Genomic DNA, 21,415 nt, shown 5'->3' with positions numbered 1-21,415 from the left:
TTAATTTCTTCCAAAATCAAAGCGTTTACAAGATCAACTGCCTTTTATTTTTTCATTTGTATTTTTTGGGGCTGTGCCATGCAGTGTGCAGATCTTAGTTCCCCAACCAGGGACTGAACCTGTGCCCCTGGAGTGGAAGCTTGGAGGCCTAACCACTGGACCACCAGGGATGTCCCTCAACTGCCTTTTAATTCAGTTAATTCAGTCACTTTGCAGCTCATTTTTTGCTTCGTATTTAAGTGTTGTGGTGGTCAGACCACATTTCCGCTAAGAGTTCATGGCTTGTTTTCAGGAGAGAATGGCTTAAAGTTCAATATAACTGTATGCATTTGAGGTCTATGAGTAATTGTGATAAAATGTTCAGAAAGTGAAAACGCTGCCCTCCACTCAAAATTAAATGGAGTTGACACAGCTGGTTTGTTTGATTTCAGTTCAGTTCAGTTCAGTCGCTCAGTCGTGTCCGACTCTTTGCGACCCCATGAATCGCAGCACGCCAGGCCTCCCTGTCCATCACCAACTCCCGGAGTTCGCTCAAGACTCACGTCCATCGAGTCAGTGATGCCATCCAGCCATCTCATTCTGGGTCGTCCCCTTCTCCTCCTGCCCCCATCCCTCCCAGCATCAGAGTCTTTTCCAATGAGTCAACTCTTCGCATGAGGTGGCCAAAGTACTGGAGTTTCATTTGGGGATGGGCAAATGGGGCTGTGCTAGATTTTATATTTCAGTTATCAGATTTCTCTAGAAAAACAAATGGATTTCTAAATAAGTTTCCTGAGAAAATGACTAAGTGTGAGTAACACTAAAATAAGTTTCTTGTGTATAGCAAAACGGATATTGAAGGGGAGAAAAGGCTCAGTGTGTCATAGTTCTTTAAAAATTGTTTTAGCGTGGAAATGGGTACCATATAACATGCCATTTTGTTATTTGACAAAGTAGTTACTGGTTTCTGCCATCAAGAAAAAAGACAAAAAGGGATCTAAAGTAAGTAGAGCTAAAATCCCTGTTCCCCAGTCCTTGTATTTTTATGAGGAAATCTTGGCTCCTGACAAGGTCTCATCAGAGCTGCACAACTAAATCTGTTTTCCCATTTCATAACTGTGGGCGATATAAAGGGTTTCAAGCAGAGGAATGACTTGCTCAGATGTACATACTGTTGTGTAAGGAATGGGTCATAGGGGAGCAAGCATGGTCAGAGTGGGCTGAGTCCTGAGTGTACGGCTGTGGTCCGGGTAAGAGAAGTGGTCTGGAGGGCAGTAGCAGTGAAGTAGAAATGAAGAAAGTGCTTTATTGGAGTAAAGATATCCTTTATGAGCAAAACAAAGATGACCTCGCACCAGTAAATGTTACTTACAATGATTTATTTTTAAGTATTGTGATCTCTTTAGTTACCTTTGGTGATAAACATTCTAATTAAAAACTAACCCTTTTTTTTTAGGAGGAGGATCATGAGAGAACATGGGCCTCACAAATGTGTGCCAAGAGACGATGATAAACAAAAGGTAAAGGCCAATGTAACAGAAAAATCCAACTGATAATGTGTTTACATCTTTGCTTGTGATACCTTGATTTGTACCCTCAAATTTATCAATATCAGGAATAATTCTAAATGCATTTGTTGAACCATTGAATTACTTATTTTTAGTCAAGTGATTACTGAAGAGCTCTAGAATTAGACAGCCTAGACAATCATGTGTTTCAAATGAAATCTTATTTCTTTTATGTCTTGAGTCTCCAACCAAGTAAAATTCCTTTATGCCTTCAGTTTTCTTCCCTTAAAGGTTATCTGCTGGTAAGGATTCTTGTGCATATTGTTGTTGCTCAGTTGCTAAGTCGTGTCTGCCTCTTTGTGACCCCCATGGACATGCACGCCAGGCTTCCTTGTCCATCACCAACTCCCAGAGTTTACTCAAACTCATGTCCATTGAGTCTGTGATGCCATCCAACCATCTCATCCTCTGTTGTCCCCTTCTCCTCCTCCCTTCAATCTTTCCGAGCATCAGTGTCTTTTCAAATGAGTCAGTTCTTTGCATCAGGTGGCCAAAGTATGGAGTTTCAGCTTCAGCACCAGTCCTTCCAATGAATATTCAGGACTGATTTGCTGTAGGGTTGACTGATTGGATCTCCGAAGACTCTTCTGCAACACCACAATTCAAAAGCATCAATTTTTTGGTGCTCAGCCTTCCTTATGGTCCAACTCGCATATCCATACATGATGACTGGAAAAACCATAGCTTTGATTATACAGACATTTGTTGGCAAAGTGACATCTGCTTCTTAATCTGCTTCCTAGGTTTGTCATAGTTTCCTTGCAATGAGCAAGTGTCTTTTAATTTTGTGGCTTCAGTCACCATCTGCAGTGATTTTGGAGCCCCCCAAAAATACAATCTGTCACTGCTTCTACTTTTCCCTGATCTGTTTGCCATGAAATGATAGGACCAGATGTCATGATCTTCATTTTTTGAATGTTGAGTTTTAAGCCAACTTTTTTACTGCGTCTTTCACCCTCATCAAGAGGCTCTTTAGTTCCTCTTCACTTTCTGCCATTAGAGTGGTATCGTCGGCATGTCTGAGGTTCCTTATAACACAGTTGGATTGTTAACAGAGTGCCAATGAACAGTGTGGCACACCAGCATCCGTGTAGATAAGGAACAAATAATAAAAAATATGTCCTTCTGGTTGTTTGGTGGTTATAGATACGCAAGTTGTCCTCCCCACAAGAGTCAGGATCACTTTTAGCTCTGGATCAGTTGTTAATGGCACTGGGCAAAGATAATATACCTATATTTTATCTCTCTGCCTTTTGAAGATATGACATTTCCAAAGTAAGGAAATGGATTCAGCTGGCTTCTGTAGGAAGGGTTGTCATTTCTTTTTCTTCTTTTATAATCCACAGAGCATATTTATTTTTATTAAGTGATTTGGTGAAGGCACAATGAATATCTTTATCCCATTTCTGTTTCATTTGTTGTTTAGTCAAATAGTCGTGTCTAACTCTTTGCAACCCCATGGACTGCAGCATGCCAGGCTTCCCTGTCCTGCACCAGTATATTTACACCAGCATTGAAAATGTGGAATGTATTTATATGTTCATTAGTTTTAAAACTTTAAACAGTTAATAGTTGAAGCACCTAATCAGGAGTCCACTCCTGGGGGTGTTTAAATCAGCATCCGAAAATCTCCAAGTATAATGTTCTAGAGGGAGTTTCTGCAAACTATTCAAATATCCTTAGAGTTCGTAAATTAGAAGAAGAAATGTTAGATATTTGTCACTGGTGACAGGAAAGATATTCAAGAGACATAGATGGGCTGTGCTGGCACTTCCTTTCTTTCATGAACAAAGTATAAGAATTGGTACACATTTCTTGTGATCAGATTGATTCACAAAGGTGTGTAATTATCACCATTCCAGAACATTTTCAAGATTTCAAAAAGGAACTTCACACCCATTAGTAATCACTCCCCATCCCCCTACTTCCTCCCACCCCTGGGAACCACTAGTGGACTCTGGATTTGCCTGCTCTGGTCATTTCAGATATACTAATGGCCTTTTCTATCTGACTATTTTTACTCTGCTTATTTTCAGAGTTCATCTATATTGTGGCACGTATCAGAACATCATTCCATTTTGGGTTTATTTTGAGGCTATTTTGAATAAAGTTGCTATAAATATTCATATTCAAGTCTTCGTGTGGACTCGTGTTTTAATTTCTTTGGGGTAAATATCTAGAAGTGGAATTACTAGATCATATGTTAAATGTATGTTTAACTTTTGAAAAAAAAAAGGGGGGGGGGGAAGCAAAACAAACTTACCAAACTGTTTTCTAAAGTACTTGTATAGTTTTACACGCCTATCAGCAATGTATCAAAATTATTTCCAGTTAATCTACAATCTCACCTCCATTTGGTGTTACCAGTCTAGTGGGTACAAGATTGTCTCATTGTGGTTGTGAATTTCCCCAATGACTAATGATGTTGAGCATTTTTCTGTTTGTGTACTTTCGATTACTTAGATATCTTCTTTGGAGAAGTGTGTGTTCCAGTTAGTGCCATGTTTTTTACCAGCTGTTTAACACTGCTTTTCAAAGAGCAGAGGTTTCACATTTTAATGAAGTCAAATTTATTAGGTTTTTCTTTTTTAGTTAGGAATTTCTGTGTCCTGCCTAAGAAATATTTGCCCCAAGGTTGCAAAATTTATTTCCAACATCTTCTTCTAGAAGTTGTATAGTAAATTTTGAGTTATTTTGTTGTATGGTGTAAGGTAAAGGTCAAGTTTCTTACTTCTTTTTTTTTTTAAATAGAGATATCCACTGGCTTCTAGAAAAACAGAGAGTCTGAAAGGAGCAAGGAGAAGTGTTTGCTTGACCTCCTGGGCGCCTATGTACATGGAGCCCACACTTGAAAAGAGCAGTAGTCTCAGGTAAGACAAAAGAAACATCTGAGAAGAGGTTCACAGTATATTGGTGCTGCTGAATCCAGCTAGTTTCAGCAAGGTACACAGTGAGAAGGGACACAGGGAGGGGGACGACTGCACCAGATTAAGGAATGTAAAGAGGGTAGGCTACTCACAGGGGCTATTATACTATTTGAAACTTACATGAAAATATTTAGCATTGATAATGTGGAATGTATTTATATGTTTGTTAGTTTTAAAGATATAAACAGTTAATACTTGAAATGCCTAATCAGGAGTCTACTCCTGGGGTGTTTAAATCAGCATCTGAAAATCCCTAAGTAGGAACTGATGCTCCAGAGGGGATTCCTGCAAACTATTCAAATATCCTTATAGAGTGTGTAAATTAGCATAACAAATGTTAGATACTTTTCACTGGTGACATAAAAGATATTTCAAGATCTGTAGATGGGCTGGCTTGAAAACTGTGTTGGCACTTCCTCTCCTTCATGAACAGAGTATAAGAATTGGTGCACATGTGTTGTAACCAGATGAGCTCCTTGGATCTTGATTTTCTTCTCGGCAAAATGGGAAGAATTAAACCTATCTCCTAAGGGATGCAATATACCCAGCTCCAGGTCTGGTACTGAATGACCGTTCCACACTTGTATTTGTTTCTTTCCCTGTAACCATCTTCTTTACCATTATATTTTGAACTCTCAATTTTAGATTGCTTACATGTTCCCTTTTGTGTCCTCATCTCAACTCTCTTGCTAGACTCAGTCTTTACACATCACTAGTTGCTGGCCTCCCTTTGGAAATCCCAGGGCAAGTTTATCAAATCTTAGTGTACCTAACCACCTGGAATCCTGCTTTAAAATGCAGAGTCCAGCGATCTCCCTCAGAAGATTGTGGTTCTATAAAATCTGTCTGGGTGTGGTCCGGAAATCTGCTGAATCATCAAGTACCTTGAGCTGTACTGAATGATGCAGTCAAAGGCCACACTTAGAGAAACCTGTGATCTGAAAAAAGCTTGCTCAGAAGCCCCAGATCTGCATTTCCTTCAAATTCAAACCTAGACAAAGACAGCAAACCTAGTTTTCCAGTCCCCCAGGAAAACTCAGACAGAGCTGACCCAGAAACCTGAAGCAAGCTCATCAGTCAAGCTACTCATTTCTGCTCTTCTTGACAATGAAGAAATACCATTTTAGCCTATCCAAAGCGCATTTCTCCTTTCTCTGGCAACCCCTCGAATTTTCCTCACTCCTAGCTGAAACAAATGGTCCAAGCAAGGCTGATGCCCTTCTCCACCGTCCAACTAAAGTCAAATAAGGTCAGCCTTCAGGGCACTTTCTAGAACAAGGCAGAGGAATGCCCATTCTTCCAGGACACTGAATCAATAGGGACCTAAGCCTGGAGGGGCAAGTCTTATATTAGGTGGAGAACCCACTGAGAATGAAACAGCTGTGGTGCTCTTATGACACCTTCAGGCCCCTGGCGTTGAATGAGATACTAATTCTTTTTACTTTGAACTGGAATTTCTCCTTACACCTGAGAGTTCTGACTAATACACAGAACCAACCCCCTCTTCCCCAAGTAAAGGCCTTCATGACACCCGGTCTTCTCACCCCTACCTTTCTGCACAAACAGATCCTCCGTTTCTGGGCTGTCCCAATAATTCCCCTGCACCCCCCTCTCCCCACAGAATGTTACCACCTTGTCCCAACTGAAATACTAAAGACTTGAGTGTCCCATGAGCTTGTAAGCAGGAGATCTTCCGCTTTGTGTAGGGACACGTCTAACCTATACTCTTTCACCCTCTGAGGGGAGAGAATCCTTTTCCTTTTGATTCATATTATAGAGCTTAGTCTTCGTTACAAATTTCCTGATAACTTAATTCACTTAGGACTTTGACACCTGTTTTACAGCCTTGCCTTCCGCCTCTGCCATCATTCCACAGGGATGTCACCATTCCATTAATAGCCTGTAATCATAGTGTATAAAGCACTTACTCTGTACCAGTGGAGAAGGAAATGGCAACCTACTCCAGTATTCTTGCCTGGAAAATCCCATGGACAGAGGAGCCTGGCGGGCCACAGTCCATGGAGTCGCAAGGAGTTGGACACAACTTAGCAACTGCACCACCACCATGACTGTGTACCAGGCATGGTTCTAAGCACTTTACATGTATTTTAGCTCACCTGACTCTTCTAATAGCATGGGGCTATTATTGTATCCATTTTATAGATAAGGAAACTGAGGCAGAGAGACTGTTTAAACTTGTCTAGAGTTACCCAGCCACTAAATGGTAGAGTGGGAATGAGGGCAGGGAATCTAATTGCAAAGTCCAGGCTGTTAATGCAGGTGCTAGACTCCCAGTTACCTGCTCCCTATAATTGTAGCATTCCCTGTATCCCCCTCCATATTGGTCCTGGACATTGGAAAGGTCCTTAAAGAGGTGTCAGCTGGGAGAGGTTTGGATAGTCAATGGATATCTGTACCTCTGTTTCCTACAGCTCAATTATTTATTGTCACCTCCTAAGTAAATGTATCAACTAATAGGCCCCAAAGCAGAGCTATATGCTGGGCTGAGGACAGAGCAGCAGCAAAGCAGATTATGTAATGTGCTCTTGCTACTCTTCAAGGCCTCCTCTCTGCCCCACTGGTCCTTATTTTCTATGGGAAGTTGGCTGCATTCAGGCCAGCCTAGCCTCCCGCTGTGAGGGCTGTGCTTAGAATTTGTCCCTTGTCTATATTCTTACCCGTGGCCCTGTGTTCCTCAACCTTCTAGAAACTGCACAAGAGGATCAAAACCTCTGGTTTCCTTCCCTCCTCTCTGAAAGAGCAGAAAGAAGGAAGCCAGGGGGCTGTTTCACCATCCCAGCTGATCACACCTAGACGTAGCTGCGTCCAGAGTGCTCCGTCTGAAAAAAACATGCTCTGCTTTCCTGCCCCAACATCATCCCACTCCTGTCCCGTCTCCCCACTTCCACTCCCCTCTCCAGCTCAACAGCTCGCCCATTTCCACTTCCAGCTGCCCTCCTGGCTTCACATGCTCACCTTCCACAATGCCCAGTCTTGCCAAACCCAGCCTGCCACAGGCAACCAGGTGTCAGCAGGAACAGCCTACTTATCTGTACACACACACCTGTCTGTGTGTGTGTGCGCGCACGCACGCTGATGCCATTATAAACTCTTCAAGCGTGCCCACCCCCATGACAACAAGCACGACTAATGACTGCTCCCATCTTTAATTAATTATAACTATTTTCTGCGGAGAAGGCAATGGCACCTCACTGCAGTACTCTTGCCTGGAAAATCACATGGACGGAGGAGCCTGGTAGGCTGCAGTCCATGGGGTCGCTGAGTCGGACACGGCTGAGCGACTTCACTTTCACTTTTCACTTTCATGCACTGGAGAAGGAAATGGCAACCCACTCCAGTGTTCTTGCCTGGAGAATCCCAGGGACGGGGGAGCCTGGTAGCCTGCCGTCTATGGGGTCGCACAGAGTCGGACACGACTGAAGCGACTTAGCAGCAGCAGCAACTATTTTTTGAGTGCCTACCATGTGTCAAGCACTCTCCTAATCACTTTAAAGGAATTTTATTTAATCCTCAAAACACCACCGCCAGGAATCAGGGACCATCCTGATTCTCATCTTACAGTAAGGAAATCGGAGGAACCGGGAGGTCACCTGCTCAGGGTCACAACTGTGTCACTTCCGCAGGACTTAACAACCAGCATCAAGGCTACCGGGCAGGAGCCCGGTCAGTTCACAGTGGCACTAAACTGCTGTGTCATGATGCAACAGCAGGTTCCTGGGTGAAAGTGAAAGGACAGGAAGAAGGAACCAGGAGAACCGTCGCGGTACATGCCTGATAAGGAGGCGGCGAGGGCGAGTGGGGGCTCACACCAAGAGACACTTCCTGGTTATCGTTACTCAGCATTTTGTGGGAGTTCGCGAGACTGTGGGGCGGTGGTACAGCGGGTCTTTCCGAGAAACCGTAAATGGCCTCTTCTCTGGGCGCGTCCGATTAAGGTCTGGCTGGCTCCTTCCCAGGTGACCCTCTAGATCAGGGAGTGGCCGCCGGCATGCGCCCTTTAAGTCACCTGATGGCCCTCCCGCCTTCCCACTCGCAGGTGGGGTACAGGTGGACGATGCCGAAGGTTTCGAGCCCAGACGACTCCCAGGAGTTCCGCCCCTCGCCCGCGCTCGCGCCCGCCCGGCTCCTCCGGCCCCGCCCCTGCCAGCGGTCCCGCCCCCGCCAGCCGTCCCGCCCCGACCCGGCGGCTTCGGGAGGCGGGGCCTAGCCCTGACGCCGGCGCGGGCGCGGGCGGCCTGAGCGGGCGCGTCCCCGCCGCACGCACGCCGCGCGCGCCCGCCCGCCCCGCCCACTGTTCCTATAAAGGGAAAGCGGGCTGCGAGCTGGCTAAGCTCCGTCCGGCGCCTCGGATCCGTTTCCATCGCTTGCACTGTCAGGTCGTTCGTCAGACCCCCACCAGCTGCCAAGATGGTGAAGCAGATTGAGAGCAAGGTACGCGTTCCGGGGCATGCCAGGGCGCAGCACGAAGCTCCGGGCAGTTGGGGTAGGCGGTGGGCCGAAGGTGGGCAGTCCACCCCTCTGCATCCCTCGGGGAAGAGGACGCGGCGGCTCGGCCTTGCACTGCGGGAAGCCCGGGCCTGGGCGCGCCCGGGACGGTGGAGCGTTCCCTGGAGGAAGGGAGGAGACGGACAGGCTTCCCTGGAGGGCAAGGTCCAGGTGACTTAGTGTGTCTGGAGGATGCACGCGCGCGGAGAGCGCCCGGGAGTCCTCCACTGCGCCCCCGCCACCCCTCTTGCCGGGAAGCCGTGATTGGGTAGAGGATGGAAGGAGGCTGCCTTAGGCCCCCCATCTTTATCCGGACACGGGCCTGGGCAAGGAGGTGGAGGGCTTCTTGAGGAAAACCCGGGCTTGCTGGCCGCCACTCCTTCCTCGTGGAGCCGCGTGATCCACCCGCGCTTTTGGATGCAGTGAGCTCCCTGGGGAGCGGGTCTAGGCCGGAGACCCCCCTCCCCCGGCTGCCGGGCCGTAGAGGTGACGCGTGCTGCGGCCGCGTGAAAGGGGCGGTTCCGGGCTGGAGACACCCCCACCCCAACCCCTACGAGTCCGGCTTTAGTGGCCCAGGTGGCGGCAAGGAAGTGAAGTCCGGGCCGCGCCCTCGGGACTCCTCCTCCTGCGACGCAGGGGCGTGTTTCCGGCAGCGCTGGCTTCGGAATGACTCAGTCCCCAAGGCTGGGCCCGGGGGCCTCCACTGCCCTACCCATCTGGGATTCTTTCTCGGTCTGTGGGGTTCGCTGGAGCCCGGAGTCTCCTGGGTGCGGCCGCGCCCGGCTATGTGCTCGACGGCGGTTGTGTCCTTTTAGGAATGCCCAAGGCAAAAAGTGTTGCATATATCGAGAGTTATTGCAAACTTAATACTCTCCTGCTCGGAGAATTCAGAGCCTAAGAGTGTCTGGTGTACTGTGCGCGTCCCCCGCCCCAAGAAATGGATGCTAATCTAGAGTCAGAAAAGTCAGTGGAAGAAAACTTCCCACCCCAGTAAAGCAGGGAAAGGCGAGTGGAGTGCCCGAACTTGGTTCAGATCTGAGGTTGGCTTCGAGGAATGGAGGTTTCAATGTTAATGGTTCCTTTTTTTCCTTTTACGATCAAGAAACATAAAGATCATTGTAGGAAATCTGGGAAGAGAGATCTGTTTCCTAGAAGCAGCCACAGATAATTGACGTTTTTATTTGGGAGGTGTGTGTTTGTGGTCACATTTAGTCTGAACTCTTTCTGTGTAATTAGAAGATTTTGGAATCATTTCAATAACTGAAGACATTGCTGGACATGGTAGGCAGTTTTCCATGCTTCGATGAATGTTTCTGTTACTCACGCTTTATACAGCGTTGAGGGTGTTTCCTCAGGTTAGGGTCAACATCGGTTGTGTATTTAGTTGTGAAGTCATGTCGACTCTTGTGACCCCATGGACTGTAGCTCGCTAGGCTTTTCTGTCCATGGGATTTCCTGGACAAGAATACTGGAGTCGATTGCCATTTGCTTCTCCAGGGGATCTTCCCAACCCAGGGATCAAACCCACATTTCCTGCGTCTGGGTTCTTAACCATGAGCCACAGGAAAGCCTGGCGTCAGTATCTACTGAATGACTGGTAACAGTCTTGGGCCGGAGGGGGTGGGGGGGGAGGGGGAATAAGGGGTGTTCCTCTGTAGAGGCTGGCGACTTCTTCAGTAGAATCTCTGAAACCCATGAAAGGAGTGAAAAATCTTTGGTCTAGCTGATGTGTCTCAGAATCCATACAGCTACAAACCAAAAATTGATTGATTCCTGGAGCAGAGTCTTTTCAAAATTCAGTCTTTTCCTATTTTAGTTGCCATATTTAGTTTCCTATTTAGTTGTGGCACTTTCCTCCCCTCATTAATGGCAAGATGTACAAGGGTGACAGGAAGTTCATTACTCAGAAAAAGCACTGATCTGGGGTTGTAATCAATGGGTCTTCAAAACTATGATCTAGAGTCAATCAAAAGGTAAGCTGATTTGAATGTTTTGTTGTAACTGTTGAGTACACTTTCGATTTTCATTCTGATGGACTTAAATTGGTGCCATTGGTCATCCAAGACAGCTGAGGTTTTGGTAGTTCAGAACCACTGGGGTCTGTTTCAGATCCAAGTGGGATACCTAGACTGTAAAAGTGAGGAAGAAGAAATCAACAGTTTGTTCCAAGAATGGCCACTGCCATTTCTTGAACTCCTAATTTGAACACACAGGCACTTTCACTGAATGCTTTACAAACCACTCTGAGGCTTGTTGATTGCCTTTGGAATGGGTGTGTTTAGGAAAAGAGATGCCGGAAGCTGCTCTTATTTATCTGCCCCAAATATGAGTGCTTTGTTTTGTTTTCAGAACCTTTGTGTCAGTGATGGGGACCTTTATCAATGCTCACTGGTAGTTTCTGGAAGCTAGAAATTATGGTTTGCTTCTTAGTAAGATGCAAACTTAAGTGGCCAGAGAATAGAATTTGTCATGAAGTCTTACCTATACCTGGCTGTGTGACTCATGTTCAGTGAAGCCAAAATTTATTGCTGAAAGATATTCTAGATTGAAAGTAACCTCCCCAGTATTGACTGAAAGCCAACCATGTTCACAAAATCATGCATTCATCTGAGCAGACACTGTAATTCCTTATTTTCCTGTCTTTCCTGGATCTTGCAGTAAAGAATGGCTGGTTTGACCTAAAAAAAATCACATTAGGGAAGGCTTTGAAGGAAATTCATCTGGAAAATATAGGTGATGGTTTGGAAACATAATCTCTCTACTTTTTACCCTGTGTGCCCCTACCTTGTCATACCCAAAGGTGGGGTGTGTTTCTTTGCGTGCAGGTTTGTACCTGCATAACTGCAAACAGAAACCATGACCTACCGTCCCAGGGAAACACCATTTGTGAATTGTTTCCCTAAAACATGAGGTAGAAATTATAAATCTAGAGAAATAACTTCAGAGGAATTCACTTAAAAATTTTTTTTTAATGGTGCTTTATTTACTTTCCTTCTTTACTGGACCAGATCTGACCTGATTCCTAGCTTTCAAAGCAAGGGGGTGGTTGTGTTGGTTTTTGATAAAACCAATGTGACTGGCATCTTTTCCCTTGAAGAAAACTGAGACTTCAGATATAGATGTTTGTGTTTTGATTTCTCTTCATGGCCGTGGCTTTGGTCAGCAGCAGCTGACTAATTGTGGTTAAAAATGAGTCCCTTGTTAACTAGAATGTTACGTTGCTAGGGTTACAGTATCAACACCATTGGCAAATTATTCAGGGAGGTTGGTGGTGAGGAATTTCTTGATCATTTCTGCTGGTGGAATTCAACAAGCATTGCTTATGAAAAATAACAAAATTCCCTTCATGAAGAACTAAAACTTTTTTAGTTGGTCAATGATGAAAGCAGAAATTAATGATAAATCAAGAGTATGATCTCAATTCTGGAAACTGCATTAAAAAGAATATAAGGATATATGCTTAAAAGTCAACAGTAATTGGGTATAAGGGTGTGGAGAAGTTACTCTCTTTTTTTTTCTTTTTTGAGCTCTCAAATGTTCTAACATAGGTAAAATTAGCTTAATCAAGAAGTTTTGATTTTGAAAGCAGCTTGTGTTTTAGTTGCAAAATTGTGTGCATTTGTGGCGTTCAGTTGAAGAGTGACTCCTTGCATCAATCAATAAGCATTTAATGAATGTCTACTATATACCTAGATTTGATGTGGAAGCAGTTTTAATACAAATGTTTTTATTTTCATTTACTTAGTTTGGATGTGGATTAGCCAAATAATATTTTGTATTTGTGAAGACGTGAATATTGATATACTGTATACATCATACTTGTTTCATTCTTAGCAAGTAACACTACACACCACAGTAGGATTTCTTCAGTTTATTTGCTTGGTTTTCATTTTTTAAATTAAAAAACAGGCCCTGAAAATAGGACCTCCAGATTGTGCTTTGTGTCACATTTTATCAAGGCTTTTGGAAATAAATGTAATTTAACATCAGCTTTCCTCTTTCCCTCCTTAGTATGCTTTTCAGGAAGCCTTGAACAGTGCAGGAGAGAAACTCGTAGTAGTCGACTTCTCAGCCACATGGTGTGGGCCTTGCAAAATGATCAAGCCTTTCTTTCATGTGAGTATGAGCCAGCTTCTGCTTTTGCAAGCTGTTTGGGGTTGGTGGTCACAACAGGAGGAAAGAGGTTTTGATTTTGGATCTTTCATCTAAAGTCATAGCATAACAACTTAATTTAGAACTTAAGTTTGATACATACCGCCCATGGAAGACAACTTTCAAAACCTAATTTGGTTGTCTAAGTGATTTTGTTTTTCTTCAAGTTGAAACATTGGCCCTACTTGAAGTTCAGGAATCAAAATCAGTGTTCTAAATTATTGTATACTAAGAAGAATTTGATTCAGAGAAAATGTCCTTTATGCTCACCTGTCCCTAGTCTAAATATCTGCATCTTTAGTCCCTACTTTTAAGTTTCCATTTAAGAAGCTTAAGTGTGTTGAGTGCCACTACCCAGTGGTAAATCTTTGTGGATTTTTTTTTAATTCTCCAGTCTCTCTCTGAGAAGTATTCCAACGTGGTGTTCCTCGAAGTAGATGTGGATGACTGTCAGGTATGTGGCTAGAAATCCGGAATAATGCTGAACTTTTTGCCTTGCTCTTTTTCTCTGAATTGCACATTGCTTGTTCTCATAAATAAGAAAAACACTACAACTACCACCCTAGCTAAAAAGTTTATTTCAGAAGAACAGGTACTTGTGCCAATTTTAAGCTTAATTCTAGCTGTCAGGAGCTATGTATATCACATCCTAAAACAAAATCATTGAGGCATCTATTTCCTGACTTTACTAGTCCTCTTTCTAAAAGCCTACATAGTCTGCCTAACAATCCAAGATGCTCAACAAATAGAATTGAAAAGACCAAACACCAGGGTACCTTGATAGAGAGCTGAGAAAAGAAATATGCTTAGCACTTTAGGTCAGGCAGACTGTTCTGTGCGTATTGTTGCTCGGTCGTGTCCGACTCATTGCGACCCCGTGGACTGCAGCACTCCAGACCTCCCTGTCCTTCGCCACCTCTCAGAGCATAACAAGTATGAATTCATTTAATCCTTGGTCCTGCCATATCGCCCATTTTACAGATGGGAAAACAAACAGGTTGGCCATAGACTTACAGTAAGTAGCAGAGCTGGGATTTAAATGTGTGTGGGCAGGTTCACCTAACCTCAGAGGGACGAGAGTGGGTTACATACAAAGTGGCAACAAGGGTGCTAGACCTGGGTTCCAGTCCTGGCCCAGTGACTTCTGCTTTAGGCTCATCCTTGTCGCCTCTGAGCTTTGATTCAATTGTCTATGACCAGATCTTAATACCTGCCCTACCAGCTTTGTAAGGTTGCTTATTCACTGAGCAAACAAGGAAATTCTAAAGATCCAGAAGGGTCTATAAAAAGGGGGATGTGGCAGTACTTCCTAAGCCTGTGGGCTCCACCCTGCAGCGCATTGCTTATTCCCAGCACATTTCTCATCTCTTGCCAGACAAACTCCTGGACGTAAACTTCACATCCTTTCCAGGAATTCTCTAGTTACTGCCGTCTATGCCCAGATTGGGTTAGTTCCCTTCCTCTGTGTTCCCCTGGTGTGTTCTGCCCTTCTTTCTCTTGGATTGAATGTTGTGGGATAGGAGGATCATGTCCCTTGTTAGCGGTGTGTGCTTGGTAAAGCTCTGTTCTGTGCCTCGGGCTGAGCCTCTGTAAAATCACATTGATGCAGCATCATAAGGCAGTTGTCAGTATCTTATAAGACCTGTGTGTGTTCAGAATGGTCCCTGGTACATGATAAGCTCTCAGTGAGCTCAGCTGTGACTATTCTGAGCTTTGTTTCTGTCCTTCATTATGGTCTGTCAGTTTTTTTGAATCCAAGACCTTGTCTTACCTTTGTTTCCCCTTTACGTAGCACACCTGTCAGGCTATAGCAGGTATAGAATGAATGAATTTATATGGTTGTCAAGTACAGTTATTCTGTGTGTCCTGGGTTTTTTTAAGTAAGAGCAGACAGTATGTGTGAAAAAATCTTGCTCCTTGTTTTAACCTAATTTTTTTTTTCCCCTTAATCTGGTCACTTTAGCCAGGTACAAATGGCACCTGGAAGGGACTAGAGAAACTGGTTCTAATCCTATCAGACATTTTTATTTGGAAGTACTAACACATACTAGACGCTGCACTAAGCCCTCTACCTGTGTTATGTCATTTCATCCAGCTAGTAACCAGGAGGAGTGTTTTTATCAGCACCCCCACTGCACAGGTGATGAGACTGCAGCACAGAAGGAAGAATGGTCAGAGGCAGAGCCTGGGGTTTGGCCCCTGTAGTATTGTGCCAGGCCCTGGGCAGATGCTCTCTGCCAGTCCAGAGCCTCTGGGAAGTAGGTGTGTGGAGCAGGCCAAGATGTCCGTATGACAGTCCCTCCTTTAGGCCTGGTTGGCATCCTCATCGTCACCCTGAAAGTGTCTAGACCTTAAAATGACCCTCTCATAAGTTGACCTTTCGCTTTGAGTAACATGTAGTTTTTTGTTCATACTCTTCAGTGACTACTCTTCTACCATCTAAATAGCCTTATCAGTCTTTTGCAGCATTAGAAACTGAATTCCAGAACTCTTAGGTTGTCCGATACACATAGTAACAGTCTTGTCTGTTCCTGCCCACCTGGTCAGTCAGCAGACTTAGCAAGGGAAGTAATGCAAACAAAAAGCAATTCATTGTCATGCCATGAATTATTCCCCGTGGAATTTACAGATTCTAGGAGTGGATCCTCTGGTTGCTTTGGAACACTGTAGATAAAACCGTCTCCTCATTTTGGCTCGTAAAGAATGCAGATGAAGGATAACAGGGATATCATCATTTTGAACATTAGATCATATCATAGATGGAATGTTTTAGGAATGAATATTTTTTTACATTTTTTAATGCAGATAATTGCTGCCCATGAACTCCAAACCCAGGGCACTTAATGTTTATAGTATTTGGGGGCAAATAGCACCTAGTTTTAATAGAATAATCTCTAAACACTTGAGCTGGAGGAGGTTATCCTTCAGGTGTAATAAATCAAATGGACAGTCAGAAGGCATGGACATAGAATGTGGTATACATACAGAACCACTCTGTGTGCATAGCAAAGTGTGCAAACTACTTTTGCAAATCATAGACTGATCTTATTTCCTTAAGAGTAGACTCTACTCCCAGCTCTACAGAGTATGATACTTGTAAGTTAAAAGAAACAAAGTAACTTAGGATGCCATGTGTCTCCATTTGGATTAGAAATAGCCAGGAGTGAGTTGATAAAAGGTGACAAGAGCAGGTTTAAAGGTACTTTGGTCCTCCGTGCTCAGTTGCTTAGTAGTGTCCAACTCTTTGTGACCCCCATGGACTGTAGACCAGCAGGTTCCACTGTCTTGGGATTTTCCAGGCAGGAATACTCGAGTAGGTTTTCATTTCCTTCTCTAGGGGATCTCCCTGACCAAGGGCTTGAACCCACCTCTCTGGTCTCCTGCATTGGCAGACAGATTCTTTACCACTACACCATGTGGGACAAAATGCTAAGCTAGAAACCACCAAAAAGAAATTTAAGGTAAAATGTAGCCTTGTTACATTTAGTACATGTGTGCTTAGTCATGCCCAACTCTTTGGTGACCCTATGGACTGCATCCTGCCAGGCTCCTCTGTCCATGGGATTCTCTAGGCAAGAATACTGGAGTGGGTTGCCATTTTTCCTCCAGGGGATCTTCCCAACCCCGGGATTGAACCTGCAGCTCTTGCATTGACAGGCAGATTCTTTACTATTGAGCCACCTGGGAAGCCCTGTTATACTTAACTAGTAAAAACTAATAAAAAGCTGAGATTGGCTAAACCTATGGTGATGGAGAACAGATCAGGGGTGGGGTGGGGTGGGATAGGGTTTGACCATAAAGGAGCCACTGAGGAGGTTTTAGGGGAATGAGGGAAGAGTTGTGTATCCTGATTATGCTGTGACTACATACATTCCAGATTGTTGTGTTTTTTTTTAATGGCAGGAAGTTGGGGTGCCATTAGGGATTGGCTCGCTTTCTGTTTTTAAATGAGGGAAGTGATCAACTCAGGATTAGGGATATTTTTAAAACCTCAACAGTAACTCCTTAATTTTAAAGTGTCTGTGTCTTTTCAAATCCCCACAGGAATGGGCAAATTAGTGCATAGAACAAGTAATAGAAAACAAAAAAAGTAAAACATTCACAGAGGTAATAGAGATCAAATATTAGCTACAGACTACTAACCTTTTGGGGCTTCTCTGGTGGCTCAGTGGTAAAGAATCTGCCTGCCAGTGCAGGAGATGCAACTTGGTCCCTGGGTTAGGAAGATCCCCTGGAAAAGAAATGGCAACCCATTCCAATAGTCTTGCCTGGAGGAACCCATGGATAGAGGAGCCTGGCGGGATACAGTCCATGGGGTTGCAAAGAGTCAGACACAACTTAGCAAGTAAACAACAATCTTTACTGAGGTCATTAAAAATCCAGTAAAGCCCATGCTGTCAGTGATTGGCGTAGGGAAGGGCTGATGGATCTGACTACATGAAAAGTCAAACTGGATGTCAAAAATCATGATACATACTGATAAATTTATATATTCAAATTGCAAAGTAGTTTAACCATGTGTATCTAGGAGCTTTAAAATGAATATTCTCATTCCCTTAGCAGCTCTTTCAGGGATGGGGATTGAAGAACAATGTAATATCACTTTCATACCCAGTGAGAGAATTCTTTATGCTTTAACTAAAAATTTATCATGTAGAGACTTAGACTGCAATTTTAAGACATAAAATGTATGAACATGATTAAAACACTTGGAAGCTTTCTCAAAAGCATTAGTGTTTTCATGACTTAGCTTATTTTAAGTTAGGCAGTTGTACCAATGCAGGAGTGCCAGGCTCTGACTGGGTGAGGTATCCAGAATCTGAGAACAGGAATGAGACTATCATTTCCATTGATTGGGACCCTGTGTTTTCTGCTCATAAAGCTTTGGGAGTAGCTTTCTCACCTGAAAGTTGTGATCAGTGTCCAAGCCCTATTGTCTTTGGATGTAGAATAGCTTTTTTTGGTAGCTTCCGGTCTTTCTTGATGGTTATATTCAGCAACTAGTTGTGACTCTGATGTGCTCAGGAGAGGAGGTGAGCTCGAGATCCTTCTGCTCCATCTTATCTCCACGTCCTGTTGTCTTGCATGCTTTCGTGGGTGATGAAGGTCAGCTGTACCACCTGTATGTTTCTCTGATTAGAAGTCGGGGAGAGGGTGGCTCACCATTTCGACCCCATTGCCCTTCTAACACCCACATCTTCTGAGGCTTCTGCCAACTGCTTGCATGAAAGATGATCCCTACCTGGCGACTTAAGAGTGAGGGAACTCCAGTAAGCAGCTGCTTTTCCAGTGCTGGGAGGAGCCAGCCAGTGTTCCCAAATATTCAAGCAGTTCAGAGATTTTTTTTAAAGCACTTACATGAACCAAGCAACCTCTCTGGACCAGATTCATCCCATAGACAACCATTTTTTAATCTTTTAGCTAAACCAGTCCCCCTGCCCTTCTAATCTTCAGGTCTCCTGGTTGTTCATGCCTGCTGAGTTGCACAGTCATGTCTAATTCTATGTGACCCTATGGGCTGTAGCCTGCCAGGCTCCTCTGTCCGTGGGATTCTCCAGGCAAGAATACTGGAGTGGGTTGCCATGTCCTCCTCCAGGGGACCTTCTGAATCCAGGGCACAAACCCACGTCGCTTGTGTCTCCCGCATTGGCAGGTGCGTTCTTTACCACTAGCACCATCTGGGAAGCCTGGTCTCCTGATTACTCACCCTCAAGGTCCTGAACCCTGACATGTACAGCTCACTATCTTCCTGGTCAACTCTCCACCCCATTTTTTCATCCTGAATTACTGGAATTGGTACAATTAAAATGTTACGATCTTCATTATGGGTTTAAACAAATGTTCTTGCTAATGTCCATGTAACTCTTGCTTTCAGTGAGTGTTTGGTGCCTGGAATGTACAGGCATTCAGTACATTACTAGCCATTTTATTGCAGCCTTACTGCCCTGTGCTGCTTGGTGTGCAGTGTTTAAAGAAAAAGTAAAGGTTATCAGGAAAAGAACCGCAGTTGTCTGCCACCCTTCCTGCCCAAACTAGCAACAGTACACGTGCAATTTCATAAAGATTTAAACCACACTTTTCTTCCAGTCTCAGGGGAAGAGGTGAAGCTAGGCTGCTTCCGTTGACTGGTGGCTCAATCTCGGGCCCGCTCTGTTTTTAACTCCTGTCTTCCTCACTGCCAGACCCCGACTAGAAGACGCCACAGTGTTTGTACCAACCTTGCTTTCCTGTGAAAGTTCTTTGGTTTCTGTGATCTGCTTCTCAGGGTTCTTTCTGCCTCCTTGGTTGCTGTTCTTCACAGCTTTTGCTGACCACGCAGTTAGTTAAGAGTGCATGGTTCTTTCTGCATTTCTCTCCCTGACCTCTTTGAGTGCTGAGCTGATGTTTTGAATCCCTAATGGACCTGTTCACTTGAAACTCTTGTCCAAAACATTTTCATGGAATCTTCCCCCAAAACCTGGTGTGAATAAGGTGTGGAGAGTGAGGGGTGGTAAAAGCAGTAAAGTCTGTGTGGAGCTGTCCTGTAGGTTACCGTGACTTTCTTCTTGAACACGTCCTTTGTAAACAAGTTGTCCCTCTCGCTAACCCTGAACTTTAGCCTATGATCATCATCTACATACTTCACTTCAAGAAAACAGAATAATTCTGTTAAACTGAGTCACTGTATAGTATCTGAGGCTAGTATCTCTCAAAGATGAGAGTACATATTTTAAAATTTTAATTGAGAATATAACCAATTTGGCTTTTGTGCCACTGTATCATTGTATAGGCATGTAAACATTGACACAAAGCCCTAATGTTGAGTTCTGGGTATGTAACAGGAAAAAGAATCTGGTTTTAGATCACGGGTGTCAGCGCTCAATACTGAGTCTTGTTTTTATCTTCTTGCTATGCCTCTCTTCCCCTCAGGATGTTGCTGCAGAGTGTGAAGTCAAATGCATGCCAACCTTCCAGTTTTTTAAAAAAGGACAGAAGGTAGGTACACCTGACCTTGAAAACCAGCTGGGTAACAGGCTAGCCTGGCATATAAACAAACAAGCGACTTACCTTTCACATGGGAAGCACACCCCCATTTTTTTCCTTTTAAGAATATTTAAATGTGTCATTCTTCATTAAGTACATAATGAGACATGTCATTATTAATTAATCTCTGTTAAGTCACAGGGATTTGCTGATTAATCCCTGTGATTGGTACTTCATATTTATATCACAGTGCATTTATCTTTGTTCAGAGATATTTGTGTAGAAAAATTGAGCCTTGACTTTTTGTTGTTGTTAAACTTGAGTGTTATCCATGGATGTAAAATTTAAATAAGTATATACTTCCTGTCTACCCATTCTGTAGTCGTATCTGATACACAAAAGAGGGATGCAGTGCTACATCTAATGGCAATTCAATATTCTCTCAACAGGTGGGTGAATTTTCTGGAGCTAATAAGGAAAAACTTGAAGCCACCATTAATGAATTAATCTAATCATGTTTTCTGAAGACATGACCAGCCATTGGCTGTTTAAACTTGTAATTTTTTTTTTATTTACACAAAGGAAAGATCAAGTATGAAGATTATATACCTTACTGCCATCTGATAAGTGACAATAAAATATTAACTCTACACTTTTTAAACCTGTCTCGTGTCTTTACCTAGTTTTCAAAATAAATGAAAACCGGCCATTGGATGGTCTTTAATGTCCTTGTTACTTTCATATGTTCTTGATTCTTTTTTGGTAAACTTGTAGGCCACTGGTTTAAGGGTTTTTTTGTGTGTATTTCTAGAAAAATCTTACTGGGGGCAATGCACAGATAACAGTAGTATGTTAAAATTCTGTTTTTTGGGGTTTTTTAATTTATGCACAGAGAAAGTATTTTATAGCTCCTGTGTTCTCTGAATGATCCTTATGACCAAAATTGATGTCTGCCCATGTTAAATCATATGCCTCTTACCATCCTTATAATTTAATCTTTCAACAATCCTCTGAACTAGGCACTATACTCCCTCCCCATTTCCCAGTGAGGAAACGAGCAAAGAGGCTGAACAGTAGCACCACCCTAGTCAGTGGCTGATCAGAGGTCAAAACCAAATAAGTCTAGAGGACAAATGCTCAACTATTACCCTGCCACCCTGTACATTCTAGAAGGCAAACGAATGACTGATAGACTGGTATGTACTATGCATGCATGCTAAGTCATTTCAGTTGTGTCTCTGCGATGCTATGGACTGCAACCTGCCAGGCTCCTCTCGCCATGGAATTCTCCAGACAAGAATACTGGAGTGGGCTGCCATG

General features: G+C 43.7%; 1 protein-coding gene across 2 annotated transcripts; it reads left to right on the top strand.

Annotated features, from left to right (window-relative positions):
- The first annotated feature begins 8,804 nt into the window (after positions 1 to 8,804).
- On the top strand, positions 8,805 to 20,753 carry TXN (thioredoxin). Of its 2 annotated transcripts, XM_068974244.1 has the most exons (5): positions 8,805 to 8,926; positions 12,992 to 13,096; positions 13,527 to 13,586; positions 20,042 to 20,107; positions 20,545 to 20,753. In XM_068974244.1, exons 1-5 carry the CDS (start codon positions 8,903 to 8,905, stop codon positions 20,605 to 20,607), a joined length of 318 nt encoding a protein of 105 aa, XP_068830345.1. In that variant the 5' UTR covers positions 8,805 to 8,902; the 3' UTR covers positions 20,608 to 20,753. The 2 variants fall into 2 exon arrangements, with proteins under 2 accessions (XP_068830345.1, XP_068830346.1); XM_068974245.1 differs by lacking the exon at positions 13,527 to 13,586.
- The last annotated feature ends 662 nt before the right edge of the window (positions 20,754 to 21,415 follow it).

Source organism: Capricornis sumatraensis, chromosome 6 (assembly GCF_032405125.1).
Source record: "Capricornis sumatraensis isolate serow.1 chromosome 6, serow.2, whole genome shotgun sequence".
Lineage (NCBI taxonomy): Eukaryota > Metazoa > Chordata > Mammalia > Artiodactyla > Bovidae > Capricornis > Capricornis sumatraensis.
This window is presented reverse-complemented; position numbering and strand designations above follow the sequence as displayed.